The sequence below is a fragment of the Panthera tigris genome, chromosome E3 (genome assembly GCF_018350195.1).
Source record: "Panthera tigris isolate Pti1 chromosome E3, P.tigris_Pti1_mat1.1, whole genome shotgun sequence".
Classification (NCBI taxonomy): domain Eukaryota; kingdom Metazoa; phylum Chordata; class Mammalia; order Carnivora; family Felidae; genus Panthera; species Panthera tigris.
Window position 1 is genome coordinate 10,637,701 of NC_056675.1, and position 21,753 is coordinate 10,659,453.

General features: G+C 57.7%; 1 protein-coding gene across 4 annotated transcripts in view; it reads left to right on the forward strand.

Moving 5' to 3' along the window:
- Positions 1–21,753, forward strand: part of CLIP2 (CAP-Gly domain containing linker protein 2) — a 72,855-nt gene that overhangs the window by 36,112 nt on the left and 14,990 nt on the right. For 3 of the 4 annotated variants that reach the window (XM_042971222.1, XM_042971224.1, XM_042971223.1), the window contains 6 exons: positions 8,732–8,856; positions 10,439–10,652; positions 11,679–11,876; positions 12,699–12,802; positions 14,414–14,474; positions 20,322–20,426. In XM_042971222.1, the coding sequence (XP_042827156.1) occupies positions 8,732–8,856; positions 10,439–10,652; positions 11,679–11,876; positions 12,699–12,802; positions 14,414–14,474; positions 20,322–20,426 (807 nt within the window). The remainder of the gene's footprint in view (positions 1–8,731; positions 8,857–10,438; positions 10,653–11,678; positions 11,877–12,698; positions 12,803–14,413; positions 14,475–20,321; positions 20,427–21,753) is intronic. The other variant, XM_042971225.1, reaches the window with a different exon arrangement.

Here is a 21,753-nt window from a genome sequence, read left to right on the forward strand (position 1 = left end):
TTGGGCTGCTTTCGTTGAGAACATTAAGAAAGCTGGTGGACGTGAAGTGTTCACAGTTACGCGGGGCCTGGTGAGTCCCGTGAGTGCTGTGGGTGTGGTCTGAGACCTCTTTGGGGTGGGAAGTGGAGGCCCAGGGGGTTATGGGCCAGCACTGGTTGGTTCTCAGGTTGCAGGAGTGGGGAGGTTGATCCCCAGTTTGATCCTGTCTGGAACTCCCTTTGCTTCCCTTTTAGGGAGTGGGCAGGGGGGCATACAAGCCTGCACAGGGTGGGCACTGCTCTAGAAGTCTCTGCCAGGCCCTAGCCCATCAGCAGGGCTGGTGGCAGCCAAAGCAGATGGGCCTTGCTGGCTTCCTACCGCGGTCTTGGGGGCATCCCTCACGCTGGGGGCTGTGCCCAGCACTTTCTGTACCTACTCTTTTTGGGTCCGGCCCACTGCCTTAGAAGCTGGGAGTTACCCTCCCATTTCATAGATGAGGAAACTGAGCTCAGCCCTGGAAACAGCCGGTCTGGAGTCACGCAGCCAGGAGGTAATAGCCATTCACTCATTCATTCATTCATTCATTCATTCATTTATTGATGTGTGTTTATTTTTGAGAGAGAAAGAGAGAGGGAGGGGGAGCGTGTGAATGCGCACGCGGGGGAGGGGCAGAGAAAGAGGGAGACACTGAATCCGAAGCAGGCTCCAGGCTCTGAGCCGTCAGCACAGCTGAACTCCCCAACAGCGAGATCACAACCTGAGCCGAAGTCGGACGCTCATCCGGCTGAGCCACCCATCCCTCTATTTATACTTACCAACTGAGACTGCCCTAGAAACAGGATATCCGTGGATTCTGGGTGGGGGGGAGGACTTTACACACGGGGTTTGCTTCTACCGAAAGGATGGAGCCCCATGTGTCCCCCGTCCCACCGGAGTGTGCAGCTTCTCCAGGGTCAGTCCTGCAGCCTGGTCCACTGCTCACGGCCAGGACCCAGCTGGCTCAGCCGACCCCAGGACTCGCTTCTCCCTGTGCCTGCTGTGGACACCTGCTACGTCACCTTCCTGTCCCTACTCCACCCTTTAAAAAATTATATGCTGGATGTGGGTGACTGTGGAGGCTGGAACTTACTTGAGGACAGGAGACAATATCCAAAAAATATAACTGCTTTTGCGGATTTTATAAATCATGTGATCCTATAAATGCATTATCAGGGCCCTTCCCAGGGCCTTGGAGGAGGCCGGTGCAGAAGCTGTATTAGCTTCACCGGCTGTTAAACCTGCTTCTGAACTGGGTCAAAGGCATGAGCAGTATTATTTATGGTCTTTAAGTCATGTTGCTCTTCAGAGGTACCTATGGATCCTGGTGTCACTGGGGCCTCAACGCTACCCCCTGAGGTGCAGGTAGCAGCTAAAGAATCACGGGCAGTTTATTTACGCTCTCTGTGCCTCAGTCCCTTCACCTGGAAGATGGGAGAATAGTTCACCTGCCGGGTGTGCAGGCTGTTTAGAAGCCCTGCCCTAAGTCAGCTCTGAGTGTTAGTTCTTACCAGCCTTAAAGTCCTTGGAGGGTGGGTGTTCCCTTCGGCCACAGGGGTCCCAGGTGCAGTGAGGGGCTTGGAGCTCAGAGAGCCTCCCTGAAGTCACAGCAGCTCATGACGGCCTGGTGTCCTTGGCCCTCGTTGGTCAACCACGTGCTCGGGCCCGCAGGCTGGTTGCCCTGCCTTTGTCCTTTTCCGCCCCTCCCCTGCCCCAGCACACACACGGATAACCTTTCTGATCCGTGCCTGGAATTCCTCCAACGATGAGCCACGCTTTTCTGATCCCTTCTTCTACTCCCCACCACCCTCAGCCCTCCGTCCGGGGTACCGTCCGGGGCACCGTCTGGGGCCTCCGCCGCCAGCTCCTGCCCGCCCCTGCACAGGGGCCTCTTTTTTCCTTTCTGGGTCCCCCTTTCCAGTCTCCCCACGCGCTTGCCCCGGCTGCGCCCACCTTAAAAACAAACTGAGGGGCGCCTGGGTGGCTCAGTTGGTTGAGCGTCTGACTTCGGCTCAGGTCATGATCTCGCGTTCCATGGGTTAGCCCCGCGTCGGGTTCTGTGCTGACGGTTCAGAGCCTGGAGCCTGCTTCGGATTCTGTGTCTGCCTCGCTCTCTGCCCCTCCCCTGCTCATGCTCTGTCTCTCTCTGTCAAAAATAAATAAACATTAAAAAAAAACCCCAAAACTGAGCCCCTGCCCCATGTCTATTCCAGCCGTGCCCACTTCTCTGACCTCCCTTCAGCTAAACGCTTGAAAGCCCCCTCTGTGCACGCGGTCTCCACCCCTGCTGTCCAGCACCCTCTGCTCTGGGGAAACTGAGGCTGCCACAGATCTGCACAGTACAAGTTAGAGCGACCGGTTCTCTGTCCTGGCTTTATGTCCCCTCCCGGCAGAACTGGGCACCGTCCATCTCCCTGCCTCCTTCTGGAAGCACTTTCTTCCTCCCTCCCCCCACCCCAGCTTTCCTCCTACCTCCTTGGCCAGCAGGGAGGTGTTCCTTGCCTCAGGTCAGGTCCAAACTCCAGCCTTGGCTCGTCTCCCCCTGTGCAGTCTCCCTGCTGGAACCATCTGGGCCTGTGACTTAGAACAGTCGGGACACATGGGGCGTCCCACTGCCCAGGGGTGGCTGGTGTCTTAGATCAAGTGCTTACGCAGCATCCCTGCTTAGCGTGTGTTACTTTCCCGGGGCTGCTCCAACAGCTGCCACCAACTAGTCCTGTACAGGAAGGGGGTTTTCTCTCCGTTCTGGGGGTTAGCAATCTCAAGTCAAAGGTGCTGGCAGGGCCGTTCGCTCTCTGAAGGATCAAGAGAAGAACCCATTCCGTGCCTTTCTCTTCGGTTCTGGAGGCTGCTGGCATCCCGTGGCATTCCTTGGCCGGCAGCCACCTCACCCAGCCCCTCCCGCACCTTCACACGGTCTCTTCTCTCCGTGTGTCCGTGTCTCTCCTCTTCTTATAAGAACACCAGTCACATCCCATTAGGGCCCATGCTAATGACTTCCCCTCACTTAATCCCGTCTGAAGGACCTCAGCTTTAAATAATATAAACATAATAATATAATTAATAATAATAAGATCACATTCAGGGCGCCCGGGTGGCTCAGTCAGTTAAGCATCCGACTCTGGATTTTGGCTCAGGTCATGATCTCGTGGTTTGTGAGTTCGAGCTCCACACTGGCAGAGTGGAGCCTGCTGGGGATTCTCTCTTGCCCTGTCTCTCTCTCTGCCCTTCCCCCCACTCACACTTGCTAGAGAGCAGAATGCTCTCTCAAAATAAGTAACTAAAATAAATAAACTTTAAAATAAATAAGTAAGGTGGGGTGCTTGGGTGGCTCGGTGGGTTGAGTGTCTGACTTCAGCTCAGGTCATGCATGGTCTTGCGGTCTATGAGTTCGAGTCCCACATCGGGCTCTGTGCTGACAGCTCGGAGCCTGGAGCCTGCTTCCGATTCTGTGTCTCCCTCTCTCTGCGCCTCCCCTCCATGCTCTCTCTCTCTCTCCTCTCAAAAATAAACATTAAGACAAAATTTTTAAAAATTTTAAAAATAAATAAATAAATAAGGTCACATTCACAGGTATGGGGAGGGGCGGGGGAGTCAGGACTTGAATGTATCTCTTTTAGGGGACACGGGTCAACCTGTCACACATGCCCCAGGCAGAACTCATCTGTTTATCCCCCACCCCGTCCCTGACCTGCTCTTCCCGTCTTCCCCGTCCTTGTGAACACTCACCTGCCTCTCCAGCGACCAGGCCAGGAACTTGGGACTCAGCCTTGTGCCCTGTTTTTCTCTCCTCCCCAGCCGTGCGACTCATCTGGAAGTCCCCGGTGCTGTCTCGAAAACACACCGGAATCTGTCCCCATCCTACCGCCTCCCCTGGGAGGCTCCTCTCTCTTGGACGGAGGGCCCGCCTCCTCCTTGGTCTCCCTGCCCCCACCCAGGTCCCTGCACTGCACAGGTTCCCATCTCACCTGAGATAAGGCCCACCTGCCTTCCCATGGCCCCCAGACACTTGTCAACTGCCCGCCCACCCTCGGGCCACCCGGCGTCCCTCCCTCCCTGGCCGAGCCCGGCCGCATCCGCCTTCTGTCCTCTCCTCCAGTGTCCCTGGCTGGTCCCTGCACAGGGGACACTGTCCCCCAGAGCTTCCCACAGCTCGATGCCCCCTGTCCGCGAGGCCTCTGCCCCATGGGCTCTCCTCGGAGAGAGAGGCCTCTGATGTCACCCTGCCCAGCAGGTGCTGGGTGCATCCCGGCAGGTGCTGGTCCGGCCTTGGCCGTGAGCCCCTCGCCGTGCTCTCAGCAGCCCTGTGACGTGGGCTCGGCGTGCCCCCCCCCCGCCCCTCCTCCTGATGGCAGAGCTGAGCTGGACGGCCCGGGGGCCCCGTTCTCTCGCCGTGTGGGCGCTACCCTGATCTGCGGCAGAGGCATGCATTTGAAGTGAGTCACCAGTTTTGACTTCCTCAGAGGAAAGTCCCCGAGAAACAGATGAGCCTGGCCTGCCCACCAGCGTTGCTCTGGGAGACCTGGGATGCAGTTGGTGTTCGGCCCAAATAACCTGTGGGTGGAGCAAAGGGGAGGCTGGGGCCTGGCACGCGGTGGGGCTGGGTGCCAGGAAGTGTTCTCTTTTATTTATTCTTTTTTTTTTTTAAGTTTACGCATTTGGAGAGAGAGAGCAGGTGAGAGACAGAGAGAATATCCCAAGCAGGCTCCCCAGCGTCCAGCCCGATGCAGGGCTCGAACCCACAAACAGATCATGACCTGAGCCAAAATCAAGAGTCGGACGCTTAACCGGCTGAGCCACCCAGGCGCCCCTAAAGAGGGAGAATCTTGAACAGGCTCAGTGCGGAGCTCGATCCCCTGACCCTGGGATCATGCCCTGAGCCAAAATCAAGAGTCGGATGCTCAACTGACTAAGCCACCTAATCACATTTTCTATAAACCTAAAATTGCCTCCAAGAAGTCTATTAACTTTTTTAAAGTAAAGAAGGATTATATCAAAAAAAGAGAGAGAGAAGAGGCTGATGTCCTCCGTCTGGAGGGTGAGGCCTGCCACACCCGGGCTGGGGTCTCGGTGAGCAGAATCTCGGGGGTCGTCGGGGAGACCGGTGTCCTGAGGTTGTGCTGACCAGGGTGGGGCGGTCAGTGCCACACCCATCCCCTCTGGAAACTTCTCCATTGCCTCTGCCTTGCTCCCAGCTCGGGGAGGGTACCCACCTGGCTCCGTTGTGCTGTAGGAGGAGGAAGGGACAAGGAGAGGATTTGGGTCCGGAGGCAGCTGAGGACCAAGGGTGAGGCAGTACCCTCCTGGGCCGGGGAGAGGTGGGTAGTGCGCTTGTAGCCACAGACCCCCGCCTGAGGGGAGCCTGGTAGCTGTGCCCTGTGAGGACCGAAGAAGCAAGAGAGAGGTCCAGCAGGCTTTTCCGCTCCCTGACTACTCTGAACCTCAGTCTCTTCATCTAGGAGTGGAGTAATGCTGCACACCGCATAGCGCTGTGACGTTTAGAAATCGTGTCCTCGATGTGCCCGGCAGGCAGTCGGTGTGGGAGAGACGTTGGGAGTGGAGTGAGTTTTGATTAGCGAGCTGGTCCCTTTCAGGCACACTTGGGGGTGTCAGAGGAGGTAACATTTAGGTTCCGGCAAACACGGTGGATAAACACGCGTGTCTGCTTCCACTCTTCCCTGAACCTGCCTGAGAACGACAGGGAAGGGAGGTTTTTTTTTTTCTTTTAATGTTTATTTACCGTGTGTATGTATTTCATGTTTTATTTGTTTATTTTTTAATGTTTGTTTTGAGAGAGAGAGCGCGTGTGCATGCACACACAAGCGGGCGAGGGGCAGAGGGAGAAGGAGACACAGAATCCGAAGCAGGCTCCGGGCTCTGAGCCGTCAGCACAGAGCCCGAGGCAGGGCTCGAACTGGTGAACCGCGAGATCACGACCTGAGCTGAAGTTGGACGCTTAACCGACTGAGCCACCCAAGTGTCCCAAGCTATGCACATTCAAAAAAAAATTTTTTTTGATGTGTATTTACTTTTGAGAAGAGAGGGAGCAAAGGGAGGGGCAGAGAGAGGGAGAGAGAATGAGAATCCCAAGCAGGCCCCGCACTCTCAGTGCAGAGCCGGACATGGGGCTCGATCCCGCAAACCAAGAGATCATGACTTGAGCTGAACTCAGGAGTCAGACGCTCAACCGACAGAACCGCCCGTACGCCCCAATTCAATGAAATTTCTATCCTGATGGCTGACCCCTTTCCCCGCTGGCGTCTTCTAGAACCCTCCTCAGGGTGAGCACAAGAAGCTTTTCTGGGGAAAGTGGCCAGTCCTCTAACAAATTAGAGAAGGTCCTATAGGCATTAGATCTGAACAGAACACCACTATGTACGTGAGTATGAATGTTCAGTGAACAAAAATGCTCTGGGAAAGCAAAAAAGTATGACACATATAAGAAACTCCACAGAAGCATTAGAAGATCGATTTGAGGAGGCGCCTGGCTGGCTCAGTCAGTAGAGCATGCAGCTCTTGATTTTGGGGTCGTGAGTTCAAGTCCCACTTTGGGCATAGAGAGGACTTGTTAAAAAAAAAGATAAATTAGGGGCACCTGAGTGTCTCAGTCACTTAAGCACCTGACTTCGGCTCAGGTCCTGATCTCACGGTTTGTGGGTTCAAGCCCCACATTGGAGTCTGTGCTGACAGCTCGGAGCCTGGAGCCTGCTTCAGATTCTGTGTCTCCTTCTCTCTCTGCTCCGTCCCCACTCTCTCTCTCTCTCTCTCTCTCTCAAAAATAAATAAACATTAAAAAAATTTTTTTAAGAGATAAGTTTGAGGAAATCTCCCAGGAAGTAGAACGAAAAGACAGATGGAAACAGGAGAGAATATAATACCCTCAGAGAACCTTCCAGGTGATCCAGCTTCCAAATGTAGTGGTTCCAGAAAGGAAACAGGAAGAGGAGGGTAGAAGTCAAAGAAGGAATGCGAGAAAATTCCCCGGGATTGACAAGGGTTTCTTGGTTGAGAGGGCCCACGGGAGCCCAGGCAAGGGACGAGGCCCACACCCAACGCACCTCACCATGTGCCTGCATAGCCCTGAGACAGAGCAAGCTCTGCCCGTTTCTGGAGTGGGCAGACAGGCTCACCCGAAGGATCGGGACTCAGGTTGGCTTGGAACTTGTCAACAGCCACCCTGGAAACAGAGAGAGGGAGCTTCGAAAGGCTGGAGGAAGAGACCCAGCCCGACTCCTTCAACCGTGAGGGAAGCAAGAGAATTGGAAGCAGGCGTTCACACAACGACCTGTATGTGGATGTGCACGGCCCCTTGATTCACGGTGGTTTACTGGAACCACTGGAAACGACCCACGTGTCTTAAGAGCGGACGAACGGACGGACAAAATGGGACGGAACCCGTATGCTGGAATTCATAAAAGGGAATGAAGTGCTTCCACGGATAGACGTGGGTGGACCTTGAAGACATGATGCCAAATGAAGGAAAACTAGACACAGAAGGTCACACGCTGATAATTCCACTTCTGGGAAATGGCCAGAATAAGGCAATCTGTAGAAAAGAGTGGTTGCCTGGGGGTGGGGGTGGGGGTCTGCTTCTTGGCGCAGGGTTTCTTGGGGGGGGGGGGGTGACGAAAATGTCCCGGGATCAGAAACATGATGGTTGCGAATGTACTAAAAAGCTCCAGGGGGGCGCCTGGGTGGCGCAGTCGGTTAAGCGTCCGACTTCAGCCAGGTCACGATCTCGCGGTCCGTGAGTTCGAGCCCCGCGTCAGGCTCTGGGCTGATGGCTCGGAGCCTGGAGCCTGTTTCCGATTCTGTGTCTCCCTCTCTCTCTGCCCCTCCCCCGTTCATGCTCTGTCTCTCTCTGTCCCAAAAATAAATAAAAAACGTCGAAAAAAAAAATTTAAAAAAAAATTAAAAAGCCCCAGGGCTCTGCACTTTATAGTGGTCAAAGGGGTGAATTTTATGCTATGGGAATTTTACCTCAATTAAGCAAAAGTGAGGCTAGAGTAAAAATTATTGTCCATTATGCAAAGGCTCCAATAGGTTATTTCTTCATGTGCTTTTTTTTTTTTTTTTAATGTTTATTTATTTTTGAGACAGGGAGAGACAGAGCATGAATGGGGGAGAAGCAGAGAGAGAGAGGGAGACACAGAATCTGAAGCAGGCTCCAGGCTCCGAGCTGTCAGCCCAGAGCCCGATGCGGGGCTCGAACCCACAGGCTGCGAGATCATGACCTGAGCCGAAGTCGGACGCCCAACCGACTGAGCCACACAGCAGCCAACCATCATTTAACCATTTTTTAAGGATAACGTTTATCGAGACGTTAGGTATTGATAATGGTATTGCCAGACAGCACACATTCAGTGCTTAATCCTCAGGAAGGGGGGAAAATAACTAACTAACTAACTAACTAACTAACTTTCTGGAGGCGACGATGCTGAAGCTCAGAGAGGTTAGGCAACTTGCCCAAGCTCACACAGCGTGTAAGTGGCAGCGTTTCAGGGCACGTCGGTCTGTCTCCAGAGCCCTTGCACGGGACAGCCCTGGGAAGCTCTGGTTTTACCCGTATCCCTCGCTGCTGTCCTCGGGCCTCTCCTCCTCCTCACCCCCTCTTCCTTCTCCCCTGCACACTGGAAGGGAGAGGGGAGATGAGCCTGGCCATCCCTGCCTGTGCCCGCTGCGTCCTCTGGACCTGAGTGTCTCTGTGCGCCAACAGGTCGGCGGGACGAAGACGGGTGTGGTGCGGTACGTGGGGGAGACAGACTTTGCCAAGGGCGAGTGGTGCGGTGTGGAGCTGGACGAGCCCCTCGGGAAGAACGATGGGGCGGTGGCGGGCACCAGGTATGGCGGGCTTCCCCCGGGGGAGTCTGGGAGGGGGCTGCTCTTCCGGGGGTGGGTGGGTGCAAGGGCTGGGGCATCGGAGGAGGTCAGCATTGAGGGTAGCTGTGGGTACCCTCATTGTGGGTAGCTGTGCCACTCACCACGGTATAGATGCTGCCAGCTTCCTTCTGCCTGAGGCAGGCGCTGCGAAAAGCACCCCCATTTTACAGGTGAGAGAACAGAGGCCAGAGAGGTCATTGCTCAAGGTCGCACAGAGTCACGGGCAAGTGCTAAGTGGGTCATTGGTTCTGTGTTCCCTCTTCCATGCCACACGTGGGGTAGGAGCCCTAGAAAAGAGGAGGCGGTTCCTGCCTTCCGGGAGTTCCCCTGGGTGATACAGGAAATAATCTGATACTGGCCCGTGTCCAGCAGCTATGAGTGGGGTCACCACTGGGTTCCAGGTCCCTTGCTGTCCCTGTTTAGAGCTGACTGCCTGTTCTGCTGGGTCAAGAGGGTCTAAGGCTGGGGCTGGGGGTGTGATGTCCTGGGTGAGCAGTGTGTGGCAGGGGCGTGGGGCTAAGGCCCAGTGGCCCAAGAGCCTGTGTTGGCTGTCCCGAGGCTAGATTGTGTGGCCCAGGGGAGGCTGTGACAGCTCTGAAAAGGAGTGGCCAAGGTGGTGCAGGCCAAGCTGCCAGGGGAGGAACCATACTTGAACCAGGTCTTGAAGGGAAGTAGGGTTTTGTTTTTGGAATGGCTTGAGGAAGATCTGCTCTATCGGGGCAGGGGTGGGGGGGGGGGAGGACAGTCCCAGCAAAGACCTGCATACAGGAAGAGGCGGGATGGGGTGGCAGTTTCGAGGAGAGTCAGAAACTGGACAGCACCAGCTCTCTGGTCCCATGTGGAATCTGTGCCCAGGAAGGTTCTGGGAGAAGACAATCCAGAGTTTCCGGGACAACACTTGGCCTTCCTGTTCTCAAGATGGATGTTTCCACTCACTCTTGCTCTCAGAATTCAGGGCCAGGTTGGGAGCCTCAGCCCCCACCTCCAAGGCATCTCCTTCAGGCTTTTGTTGCTCTGTGCTGGGAGCATTGTGCACAGAGGGCCAGTGGCGTTCCTTGGGGCTGGGGTAGCCCAGGGGCAGTCATGAGAGTGGGGCTGTAGATGTGGCTGGGGGGGGGGCACTGAATGGTGTGAGGGAGCCAAACCCAGAAGACTGGGGGGTCCTGTCCTGGCTTTGCCACTTAACCAGCTGGGTGACTTCAGGCAAGTTACTTAACCTCTCTGAGCCTAAATCTCCTCATCTGTGAAATGTGGATAACAGTAGACTGGTTGGGGGATTGAAAATAGCACTCATGTAAAGGGACTGGCACAGAGTGGGTGCTCAATAATTCCCCTCCCCTCCAAAATATGCCCACTGGCTACTTATGGCTGCAGAGAATCTCAGACTGTACTCACTGTTATTCCATTTCTGGGAGTCCCATCCATTGGTCGTGGGGTGAGGGTGCTGGGACCCCCAAGGCCAAACCTCTCTGCTCAGGTAGGCTAGGGGTGGCTCCAGGCTGTGGGACCATGACGGCAGTGTGTGTCTGTCCTGCCTCCCCAGGTACTTCCAATGCCCGCCCAAGTTTGGCCTCTTCGCCCCCATCCACAAGGTAATACGCATCGGCTTCCCGTCCACCAGCCCTGCCAAGGCCAAGAAGACCAAGCGCATGGCCATGGGTGTCTCGGCACTGACCCACAGCCCCAGCAGTTCTTCCATCAGCTCCGTCAGTTCGGTGGCCTCCTCCGTGGGGGGCCGGCCCAGCCGCAGTGGACTGGTGAGGGTGGAGCCGGGGAGGGTTAACCTGGTGTGTGTGGTGGGGGGGGGGGATTGGGACAGAAGGAGCCAGGTGAGCCAGTGACCCCTGACTTGCTCCTGCTCTGGTTCCAAGTATTCCTCTGTGAGTTTGGTTTTTTGCTTTTTGTTTTTTGTTTTATGTTTGTTTATTTATTTTTGAGATAGAGCAGGAACACAAGTGGGGGAGGGGAAGAGAGATTGAAACAGAAAATCCTAAGCTGGCTCCAAGCTGTCAACACAGAGCCCGATGCAGGGCTCGAACTCACAAACCGTGAGATCATGACCTGAGCCAAGATCAAGAGTTAGACACTTAACCGACCGAGCCACCCAGGCGCCCCATCCCTCTGTGGGGTTTTTGAACAAAGATGAAAGCTTAGGGGTGTCTGACTGTCTCAGTAGTGTATGCAACCCTTGATCTTAGGGTCATGAGTTCAAGCCCTACATTGGGCGTAGAAAAAGAAAAAGAAAAACAAAGATGAAAGTCCATATCTTTCAATAGAGAAGATTGATCCATTTACATTTATTGTTATTTTTGTGTTACTGATTTATCAGTAGCCTAACCCCTTTCCTGGGAGTTAAGGAGGGTCATACGGGTACAGGACAAGTGATATGGGTAGAGGGTAGGCAATACAGGTGCAGAGCAGGGAGTCGAAAGGTTGCCACAGTCACCCTGGGTGAGGGGAGAAGGTGAGGCTGCCCTGCTGGACAGAGGGTCTTCTGTGCAAGCCCAGTCTAGGTTGGGGGTCTAGGATGTCTCCAGAGCATGCAATCCAGGTGAGGGAGGCCACCATGAGGCAGAGCCCAGGAGCCGTGACTGTCAGAGGCCGTGACTCTCCTGAGATTTGGGGAGCGTTCCTTGGATCTCAAACATCACGATTCCCCCCTGCGTAGATTGTCTAGGGCACTGGCAGGGAGGAGCAGGACCCTGGGAGTTGAGGTGCTCCAGCTGTCGTCTGGATGGTACTCCAGATCCCTGAGTCCTGCCTGCACCCACGCCTTCCTGCAGCTCACGGAGACCTCTTCGCGTTACGCCCGCAAGATATCGGGCACAACTGCCTTGCAAGAGGCGCTGAAGGAGAAGCAGCAGCACATCGAGCAGCTGCTGGCTGAGCGGGACCTGGAGCGGGCCGAGGTGGCCAAGGCCACGAGCCACATCTGTGAAGTGGAGAAGGAGATCGCCCTGCTCAAGGCCCAGCATGAGCAGGTAGCTGGGCTGGCGGGGCGGTGGGGGCACCCAGAGGGCGCCAGCAGCCTCCCCGGGCCAGTTCTGTGAGTCACCCTCATGCAGAGAGAACTAGGGGTGTGCAGAGGATACGAAGACCCCTCCTCCTCCTGATGGATCCAGAACCTGGGTATATCGTGCTCTTTCTGACTTGCTACAGCGGGAGCGTTTTCTGGGTCATGGAAAATTCTTCCCTGTTTGAACGGCTGTGTTCCCATCCGTCATGGGGCGTGTCCTTACCGACGCAGCCCGTCCCTGTAGTTGTTCGGGTTATTCCCAATTACTCACTTTGTCTGAATATACTCGTCTACACGTTTTTTGTCTACAACCGTCCACGTTCCAGATCGTGCCCTGAAGTAGCTCCACGTGCTGGATTTCAGGGAGGCGAGCCCTCGCCCGTAACCTTGAGTCTCCTGCTGTCCAGTGTTTCCTCTTCCCTGATGTAGATGTTTGTCTCCTGCGTGAGGGATCCTTCCTGGGTCCCCGTCCCCGTTCGGAGCCTGGCTCACCCCACCCTCAAGTGCTGGAATCATTAAGGCCAGGCTGTCACAGAGGCCTTTTGCAGACAGCGGAGTCTTAGACCCTTAGGTGTTGAGGGACGTGGAGGGGATTGGGGACCGGTGGGCCAGAGGCTGGCCTCTGCCATGCCCGGCACTCAGCCGGGCCCTCCTCCCTCGCAGCTTGGCCCACGGTCTGTGCCTGGCCAGCTGGCAGGGGCGTGATGGTGGCGGGAGTGGCCTCTGCCACCTGGAGCCTGGTTCCGGGAGGAGGCTGACCCCGTCCCGGCCCTTGCTCGGGGCCCAGTATGTTGCAGAAGCAGAGGAGAAGCTGCAGCGGGCCCGGCTGCTCGTGGAGAGTGTGCGGAAGGAGAAGGCAGACCTGTCCAACCAGCTGGAGGAGGAGAGAAGGTGTGTGCCACCCCTGCCCTGGTCCCGGGGGGCACTTCTCTGGGCCTTGTTAGCGGTGGCCAGGCGGAGCCCGGGCTCAGGACCTCCGCCACACCCTGGCTGCGTCACCCCGACCAGTGGCGTGAGCCCCGCGGGCCTGCCCCTCATCTGCAAAGTGGGGTGATGATCCCCATCTCTGCAGGCTGGAGGGAAGCGCCCCGCCTGGGAGTCACCACGCACCACGTCCATCCGCTGCCCTCCATCCAGACTGGGGGGGGGGGGGTTCGCCGAACTAGGGGTTCTCCCATGCCCCAGACCGGTTCACATCGCGGAGCACCCCTCTGGGCTGTGTGCTGTGTGTTCGGCTCCCAGCTCGTCTGCGTCTGGAGACTGAGGCTCAGAGAAGCACCGTGTTTTGAGGTGTCAGCCCCCTGCTCTGCGCTTTCCCTGGTCCCAGGTCTCTCTCAATCCTACCACGAGCCCAGGAGGCAGGTATTGCCCCCGTGTCACAGATGAAAACACTGAGGCTCAGAGCAGGCAAGGGATTCGCCTGAGGCCACCGGCCTGCTGGTGATGATGTGGTTCTTTCCCTCCTGCCTCAGTGACGAGCCGGGACTGTGGTTCCCTCGGTGTAGGGCCTCTGGCCTGACTTGATCCTGGGTCACCCAATGGGACAGAGCTGACAGGGGACAGGGCTTCTCTCGGCCCGGGGCTTCTGTCTCCTGGCTGATATTCAGATTTCTGTGGTTCCCTCCGCTCCCCCACGCCTCAGGCAGCCCCCACCCTCAGCCCTCGCCTTGGGTCTGGGTTTGGGCTTTCAGCCGAGGCCTGTGAGCCACAGGCTGTTGTTACGGTCTGACTTGGAGAGAGAAGAGTTTATTTATATCTGCCTGAGACTGTTCTTGGGGCCCACACATCTGGTTCCCATGGCAACACGCCTGATGCTGACAAATAAAAACTTGAAGATGCCCCGGGGGTTGTGTTCAGGGCCCTATACCTGCTGGGTGACCTTGGGCAGGTCTCTTGCCCTTTCTGGGCCCCATCTCCTCACCCGTATGCCGGGAGCTGTCAGGAGGCCCCGGGAAGAGCAGCTTGGTGAGCTGTTACCGTGTCCGTGTCTCCCCTGTGCTGTCTTGGCGTGTGGGTGGGTGAATGTGCCTCCCGGAGGGTCCCTGCCAATGCCCGCAGTGGGGCAGTGGGGGCCCTCATCACGGAGCAGCCCTGCCCGATTTTGAGGGGAGGGGATGAGAATGAGGTCGGCAGGGGAAGAAACCCCCCCCGCCTTCCCTCTGTCCCCGCAGACTGGTCTGTTTGGTAGGCAGTGAGGTTCCCAGCACCAATGTGCTTCAATTTACAGCCTGTTCTGCCGCCCGGTCCCACCGCCACCCTAGGGAGGAAGGACGTTGGCTTCCACGCCCCCATTTTAGAGAGGCCGGCGGCCTCTGAGTAGAGCACACGGTGGGAATTTGGGAGGCCCGGAGCTTTCCAGGAGGCCCTGCCCCCATCGGCCATGACCCTGGGACAGTGCCTTCTTCGGGGTCTGAGCACCTGGTGGCCTCGCCCATCTCTGCCGTCACTGGGCGACGCCCACCGCTCTGGGCGACGCGCGCTCAGCCCTGTCTCCCCCTGCAGGAAGGTGGAGGATCTGCAGTTCCGAGTGGAGGAGGAATCCATCACCAAGGGAGACCTGGAGGTAACGGCCAGAGGACCGCCCCTCCCCGCCTCGCTCCGCAACCCCGGCCCAGCCCTCGCAGGGCAGATGGTCCTGAGGTCCAGGCAGCAACTCTGGCCCCTTGGGAGGGGGCTGGGGGCATGTGGGGGGAGAAACCCAGGAGGGTCCCCTGGGAGAATGGGGAGGGGGCAGGTCACAAGAGACTCGGGTGTCAGAGGCGGGATGGCTCAGCTCCAGGAGCCCCAGAGGGGCCGTGGTTCCTTTTGTTTTGCACCTGGGCGGGATGAACTGAGTATCCCCAGGATGTGGCCTGAGGACATAGTGGCTGGACTCCCCTGTCCCTTCTTTGTTGGACAATAGTCCTAAAAGGTATCCCTTGGGTTCTTGGATTCCGGGTGAAACTTTGGCTGGGGGTAGCTTGCTGTTGAGTCACAGAACTTGTAGCTGGCCAGACAGCCTCAGAAAGCCAAAGGTTGTCACCCAGGCACGGGGCAAGGCAGCAGTCCCTGGGACCAGGACCCAGGACTCCTGGTTCCTGAGCTCAGCCCATAAGGATGACCAGTGATGGCACCTGAGTTACAACTGCTGGACGGGTGGTCTGGGCAGAGGTGAACCTTCCGCCCTCCGTTCCACACCCTCCTGAGCTGAGGGACGGGGGATGCTCCCATCGGTCAGTAAACGTCCCCCGCCGCCCCAGCTCTCCTCACCATGCTGTGTGGAGACCTCGGGGCTCACGAGGCCACAGTTGGGCAGGCAGGAATGGCTCACTGCTGTGGTCCTCCCTGCTCCCTGGGAGGCAACAAGGGACGAGGGCTCCTGGAGCTGCCGGATGGGGCAGGGGACAGTGATTCAGTCCTCCCCACGCTGGCCGGGCCCTAACTGACCTTGGACAGCCTCTTCCCTTCCTGGGCCTCAGTTTGCTCATCGGGAGGGACGTGTGTGATCTGTGTAGGGTCACTGCCAGCTGCCCCTCTGGGAGCAGATTTTGTTGCCTGAGCCTTTTTAAAGGATGGATGTCGGGGTGCAGCCCCGATGTAGCAGCCCCAGCCTGGCGTTAGGACGATCTGTTGTACGTCTCCCTCTTAGCCGCGGGGACCGGTCGCGTGGTTGCGTCTGGCTGGCTTTCCTGCTGGGCAGCTGCCCTCTTGCAGGAGTTGGGATGGGCTTCTGGCAAAAGCGCCCGTGGTTGCAAGGGACAGAGACCCCTCCTCGCTTCGAAGGCTACGGGGAAGTGTCACCAGCAGTTCAAGGACGCAAAGCAAGAAATAGCCTCAGGAGCCAAGCCAAGCCCTTTCCTTCTCTGCTCAGGGACTTCCCTCTTCTCTTGCTTGACTCGTGCTCAGGCTGCACGTCTGTGTGTGTCTCTCTCTCTCACTGTGTGACTCCTGGCCACCCTCCCTTCAGCCGATCCTACAGCTCCAAGTGGGGGACACAGGGAGAGACAGGAATAGACGGCAACAGTCAGCCAAAGGGGCACTGGAGTCGCCTTGCTGCTGCTTTTGTTATGATCATATTCGTGACGACCATAACACAAATGGTCCCAACGTCCCACTCATCCCCACCCATCTTAAGAGTCAAAAATAAAACCCAGAACATTCCTGCGAACTCCTGGTCTCCCTCCAGCTGTCACCCCCTCTCTCTGCTTGTCCGCCTCCTGGCCTCACTCCCCAGTTCCAGCCTCTTAGCCTCCTTCCTGATCGAAATGTTGGCCTGTCCAAGGGTCCGTTCGCCCCTCGGTCTGCGCTGCCCCTGAGACCTTCCAGTCCGTGCCAGTCTGTGTCCTCTGTGAGCCCGTGATGCCTCTGGTCTCCCCCCGAGCTCCACACCGGCGTGCCTACTGGCCATCTCCGCCAGGAGCAGGGGCGACCGCCGCCTGCAGCATTTTCCTGGGGCGGCTGTGACAAATGACCGCAACTCGGTGGCTGAAAACAACGCAGACTTACTCTCTCACTGTTCTGGAAGCCAGCAGTCTGAAATCAAGGGATTGGCAGGCTTGGCTTCCCTCGGAGGCTCTGAGGGAGAATCTGTTCCGTGCCTCACTCCCAGCTCCGGTAGGGTCACTGGCAGCCCTCGACATTCCTCGGCTTGTGACCGCGTCACTGTCTCTGTCACCGCATGGCCCTCGTCCCTGCGTGTTCCCGTGTCTCTGGCTTGGCCCCTCTTATAAGGACACCAGTCCCTGGGTTTGGGGCCAACTTAGATCCAGGATGACTTCTTCTTCACTAACCAAGTGCGGGAAGGCCTTCCAAACAGAGTGCCATTCTGAGGTTCCGGGTGAATGTGAGATGTGGGGGGACGACGTTCAACCCAGTAGAGCGTCCCAAACGTGCCGTGTGTTCCTGCCCCCCACGCCCTCCGATACCCAGCTCAGCAGTTGGGCCCATGGCTGATTCGTCTTGAATCTTCTCTTTCCCTCATCTGTCCGTCAAAAAGTCCTCTTGACCTTGACCTTGCTTCTGAAATTATCTTCTTCCCCACGGCCACCTACCCGGGCCAGGCCACAGCACCTCGCCTCGGACAAGTGCACCAACCCCGACTTGACACTTATGTCTCCTCCCGTGTTCTTCCACTGCCCATTCTCCACGCTGAAGCCAGACACCCTAGCTTGTTAAATTTTTCTTTTAATGTTCATTTATTTGTTTTGAGAGAGAGCATGAGCGGGGAGGGGCAGAGAGAGAGAGAGAGAGAGAGAGAGAACCCCAAGCAGGCTCCGCGCTGTCGGCACAGAGCCCGATGTGGGGCTCGAACTCACGGACCGTGAGATCATGACCTGAGCCGAAATCAAGAGTCTGACTCTCAACCAACTGAGCCGCCCAGGTGCCGCTACAGCCTTTCGATTTTTAACGGTGGGAAAGTTTGAACCTACGTAAGTAGGTTCATTCGCCCGTCAGCGGGCTTCAGTGATTATCAACTCACGGCCAGTCTTACCCTAGCTACCCCCACCCCCAGCCCTCTCTTGTGTTATTTTTAAAGCAGACCGCAGACATCTGTCCGAATGAATCTCTTGAAAAGGTAGACCAGACCCTGCCCCTTCCCTGCTCACCCGTCCGGATCCACGGCCCCAGATAAGCCGAGGCTCTTTCAGGGTGGCCCAGGGAAGACGCTTGGACCCAGGCCTTGTGCACCTGTGCTCCAGGCACCGAGCTGCTCTGACGCCCCCAGCTCTGCCTCTGAGCTTCTCCGTGTGCTGGTTCCTGCTTCTCCTTCAGGCCTCGCCTCTAATTGTATCTCAGAGAGGCCACCTCTGCCTCTCTGCTCTTCTCTCCGTCCCCCGCGCCCCCTGCCCGGTGCCTTGTCCATAGCACTGCATTGTTTGCGTCTTTCCCCGCGATGGGCGCCCTGCAGGGGCCGGGACCCTTTCTGTCTCGCTCACCCTTATGTCCCCGCTGCCAGAACAGGTCAGGAGCGCGGGCAAGTGCTTCTCCCAGGGTGGCGACCCCAGGCCACGGGCTGCGGACGTGTCTTATGGTTCTGGAACAGATCTTTGCCACCTTGCATCAGGGAAATGTGCGTACCGCTCCCTGCTGCCTCCTGAGTGGGGACGTCGGGTAGCCGCCTTAGACGTGACCTTCTTGGGGTGTGGTGGTGGTGGTTTAATCATCCAGGGGTCTCGTGTTATGATTTTGCTAGTTACTTTTCACTTGCATGGGAAGCGCACGGTAACACTAAGGGCCGGGCTTAGGAACTCAGAATCCTCTTTGTTGATTTGTGCTGTGTGAGACCTCAGAGAAGGTCACGAGCGGTGATGTGTGCCTTTGACCTTCGGGAGCCCCCAGGGCAGGTGGGGAATCTGCTCCCCCCATTAAAGAACGTTTCCAGGCCTCAGTTACCCGAGGGGTACCCCAAGGCGGTGGCTCTGTGCCTCGCAAAGGTGCGGACACAGGGTCTGCGAGGGGAAGACGAACTACAAGTAGGGCGTAGGTAAGGCTTGGCTGAGCTCCCGGATTTGAGTTGCGGCAGGAAGTGGGGGTCCCCGACTTCAGGACCCTCCTTCGATGGCCCGTGTTGCTGCTAGAAATCTGTGTCTCCCCTCCATGGAGTGAGGCCGGCTCAGGGGAAAAGACACCAGTCCTGACATCTGGGGCGTCTGAGTTCTGGGCCTGCCAGAGTTGTGTGATTCTGCACCCGAGGCTCTGACTCTGGAGTCGCCGCTCCCTCCTGTGACCCAGGGAGACAGCTGAGACGCCCCTTATGCGGGGGTTGGGTTCTAAAGTTAGCGCACCAGACAAAAGTCGCAGCCACCCCTGCACCGCCTCGCGCAGCTTGACCGTAGCTTTGCGACCATCGACTCCAGGGGACCTGCGAGTGACAAGCAGGAACATGGTGGCCTCGCTCCTCCCACCCTGCCCGGTGTCCCCAGAGCAGATGGAAGACCAGGTCCTTCACCCCACCTAAAATCTAGCCTCTAAGGCTATTTTCCGCCCTCCGGGGTCCGGTGGTTGCGTTTATCTTAAACAAGCATCTGAAGCAATTACACTGGACCCCCCTGTGCCTCCATGGAGACCCCAACCCGCAGACCAGGAGTCTAGAAGTTGGGAAAGTGGTTGATGGGGCTGGGTGGGGGGGTGTAGGGAGTCCTGTTGGGAGCACCAAGTAAAGCTGCCTTGAAATGTGGAGCTGCGGGCTCTTTCTTGCCCATGGGGCCACCAGGCATGCGCCACCTAGCGTGGGTCCCGGGCAGAGTGGCGGTGCCCAGCCTCTGTGGGAGGGGAGGGTGGGCGCGAGGCCCCGGAGACACCACGGTCAGCCTGTAATTTTCTGGAAGAGACGGAGCATGGCTGCTCGTGAGCGCTGTGGCCTGCCGCCCTCTTTGAGAGAGAGAGTAGAGTACTTTTTCACTTGTTCCTTTAGGAAAACTGGCAGGCATAAGATCACAGGCCAGAGGACGTTAACGTCTCTCTAGCTCTGTATGAATGGCAAGCGTGTTTCTCAGATGGGTTTACACTGTCCCCGTCACCCTTGCCAGAGACGGGCATGTGTGTGGCTAAGTCCCGCCTCGTCGGAATGGCCACACAGATTGGCCTTAAACTGCTTCTCCTGGATGGGGGAGGCTGAGGAGGACTCTCTGGCTTCTCCCCATCATGAACTTGGGTCTCCAGTTTGCCCCGGGGGCCCTGGAGCCGGCACCCTTGGCCCCTGCCACCCTCGCAGATCTGTTAGAGGAAACCCAAATGCCAGGCTGGATGCCCTGAGAACGTCGGGCTTCGTTGGCCTGTGAAGCTAGGACAAAAGCATTCTGGTGCTTTTGGGAGACCGGGCCTCCTCCGCGGGGCCCCCGGGGGGGGGGGGGCACTGACCCTCCGGGCTCTGGGCAGGGCAGCGGGAAGCAGGGCCTTGCAAGGGGGGTAGACAGATTTTTTTAAAACCATCCCATCGGATTGGTTCTTATACTTTCAACTCAGGCCCCCGGGGCCAGGAGTCCTGGGTTCATTTGCTGACACATCCATCCTGAGGGCCTCCTGTGTGCAGGATCCTGTGCCTAAAATGAGCAGTAGCCCGATGGGGAGCGCGAGGAGGCTGGGGCCCCTCCCCAGAGCCTCCAGGGGAAGGACTGACCACCTGGGGAGCACGGCAGGAACCGCGGGGCCCTCTTGCCACCCTCTCCAGGGGCGGGGTGGCTGGGGCGGGGTTGCGGCAGCCCCTCCTCTGCCATTAAACCCACCCAGCCCGGTCCCCTCCCCAGACCTCCTCTGTCCGGGAGCCACCCTCTCTCCTTGACCCGCTCTCCTGTCTTGTTCACGGAAGATGACGCCGCCTCTCTCTCTCTCTCTCTCTCTCTCTCTCTCTCTTTCTCTCTCTTCCTCTGGCTTCCTCTGCCCTGTACTCCTCTCCCCTGGCCCGCCTCCCCACCCGCCCCGGGTGGACCAGACCCAGACGCAGCTGGAGCACGCGCGCATTGGGGAGCTGGAACAGAGGCTGCTGCTGGAGAAGGCGCAGGCCGAGCGTCTGCTCCGGGAACTAGCCGACAACAGGGTAACGCCGCCCTCCGGCCCCATCACGCCTCCTTCGGCTTCTCTGTTTTATTATTTTCTCTGTCTTTGGCTGCTTTCCTCATTGTTTTGCCTTCCGAGCCCCTTCTAGGAGGGAAGTCGAGGCTTGGGAACCCTTCCACCCCATTGCCACGTGACGCCCATTGGGGAGCAGGGGGTCTTGATTGTCCGGGACTTCGGGCCCCGGCTCAGGGTCCCACTGGCTGGGAATGTCCTGTGAGACCCCGCCCCCCCCCCCCCCCCCCCCCGCCCCATGCACTGCCACAACAAGGCTTTGTCGTGTTCAGAAATGGGGTGCCTCTCGGGAACGTCCTGCCCCTTATATGGGGCGCCTCCCTTCTCCCTGGGCTGGGGAGGCTGAGGAAGGCGGGCGGTCAGGGGGCTGCAGACCGAAGTTTCTCTAGCCTAGGGGTTTTTGTTTTTTTTTTAATGTATGTTTATTTTTGAGCGAGAGAGGATCCAAAGCAGGCTCTTTCTTCACTGACAGCAGTGAGCCTGATGTAGGGCTCGAACTCACGCACCTTGAGATCATGGCCTGAGCTGAAGCTTAACCGCTTAACCGACTGAGCCGCCCGGGCGCCCCCTAGGGGATCTTAACTATGGTTGCAGGAGGGGCCAGCCAGAAGGACCTGGGGCTTTTGGGGAGTGGGGGTGTCCATAGGGCGTGAGGTTCCGTGTCAGACCCAGGGTGGGGCTGGTGAGATACAGCAGACCAGGGAAATCTCTGCTGGAGCAAGGGGGAGGTCCTGCCAAGGCCCAGGTCCGGGTTCTGGGCCCCGCCGGCCCCTCGGTGCCCACCATACCTTTCCCGGGGCCGGGCCCCCTGTGCAGGTACCCACGTCCAAACGGCCGGCCGGCCCAGCCCAGCTGCGGTTCTGGCAGTGGAGCTAAACAGCCAGCTAGCGGTGATCAGTTCAAACCATCTGAGCAGGGAGGGCTGCGGGGCGAGCCACGGTCGGTTTCTGCAGGCCCGCCTCGGCACGCGAGTGTGTGCGAGTGTCGGGGGGGAGTCTGGAGACACACACGGGTCCCTTTGCACACCCTGGTCGTCGCTGGGTGACCGTACGTGCTCGTGTGGTACACACACGTGTGCGTGGAGGCTCCGCCTGCAGAAACTGAGCCGGTCACGTTGACAGGCTGGAGCCCCCCACACTGAGGCGCCTTGATCTAGGGTTCAGCCTGATTCTGAAAACAAAAGCAGATTTCTTGAACTACAGGTCACCTTCAGAGACGGTTTTAAGTTGGCGAAAGACTTAAAACGTGTCGATGGACGTACTGTGTCCAAATCCGTGACCGCTGTCGTGATCCAA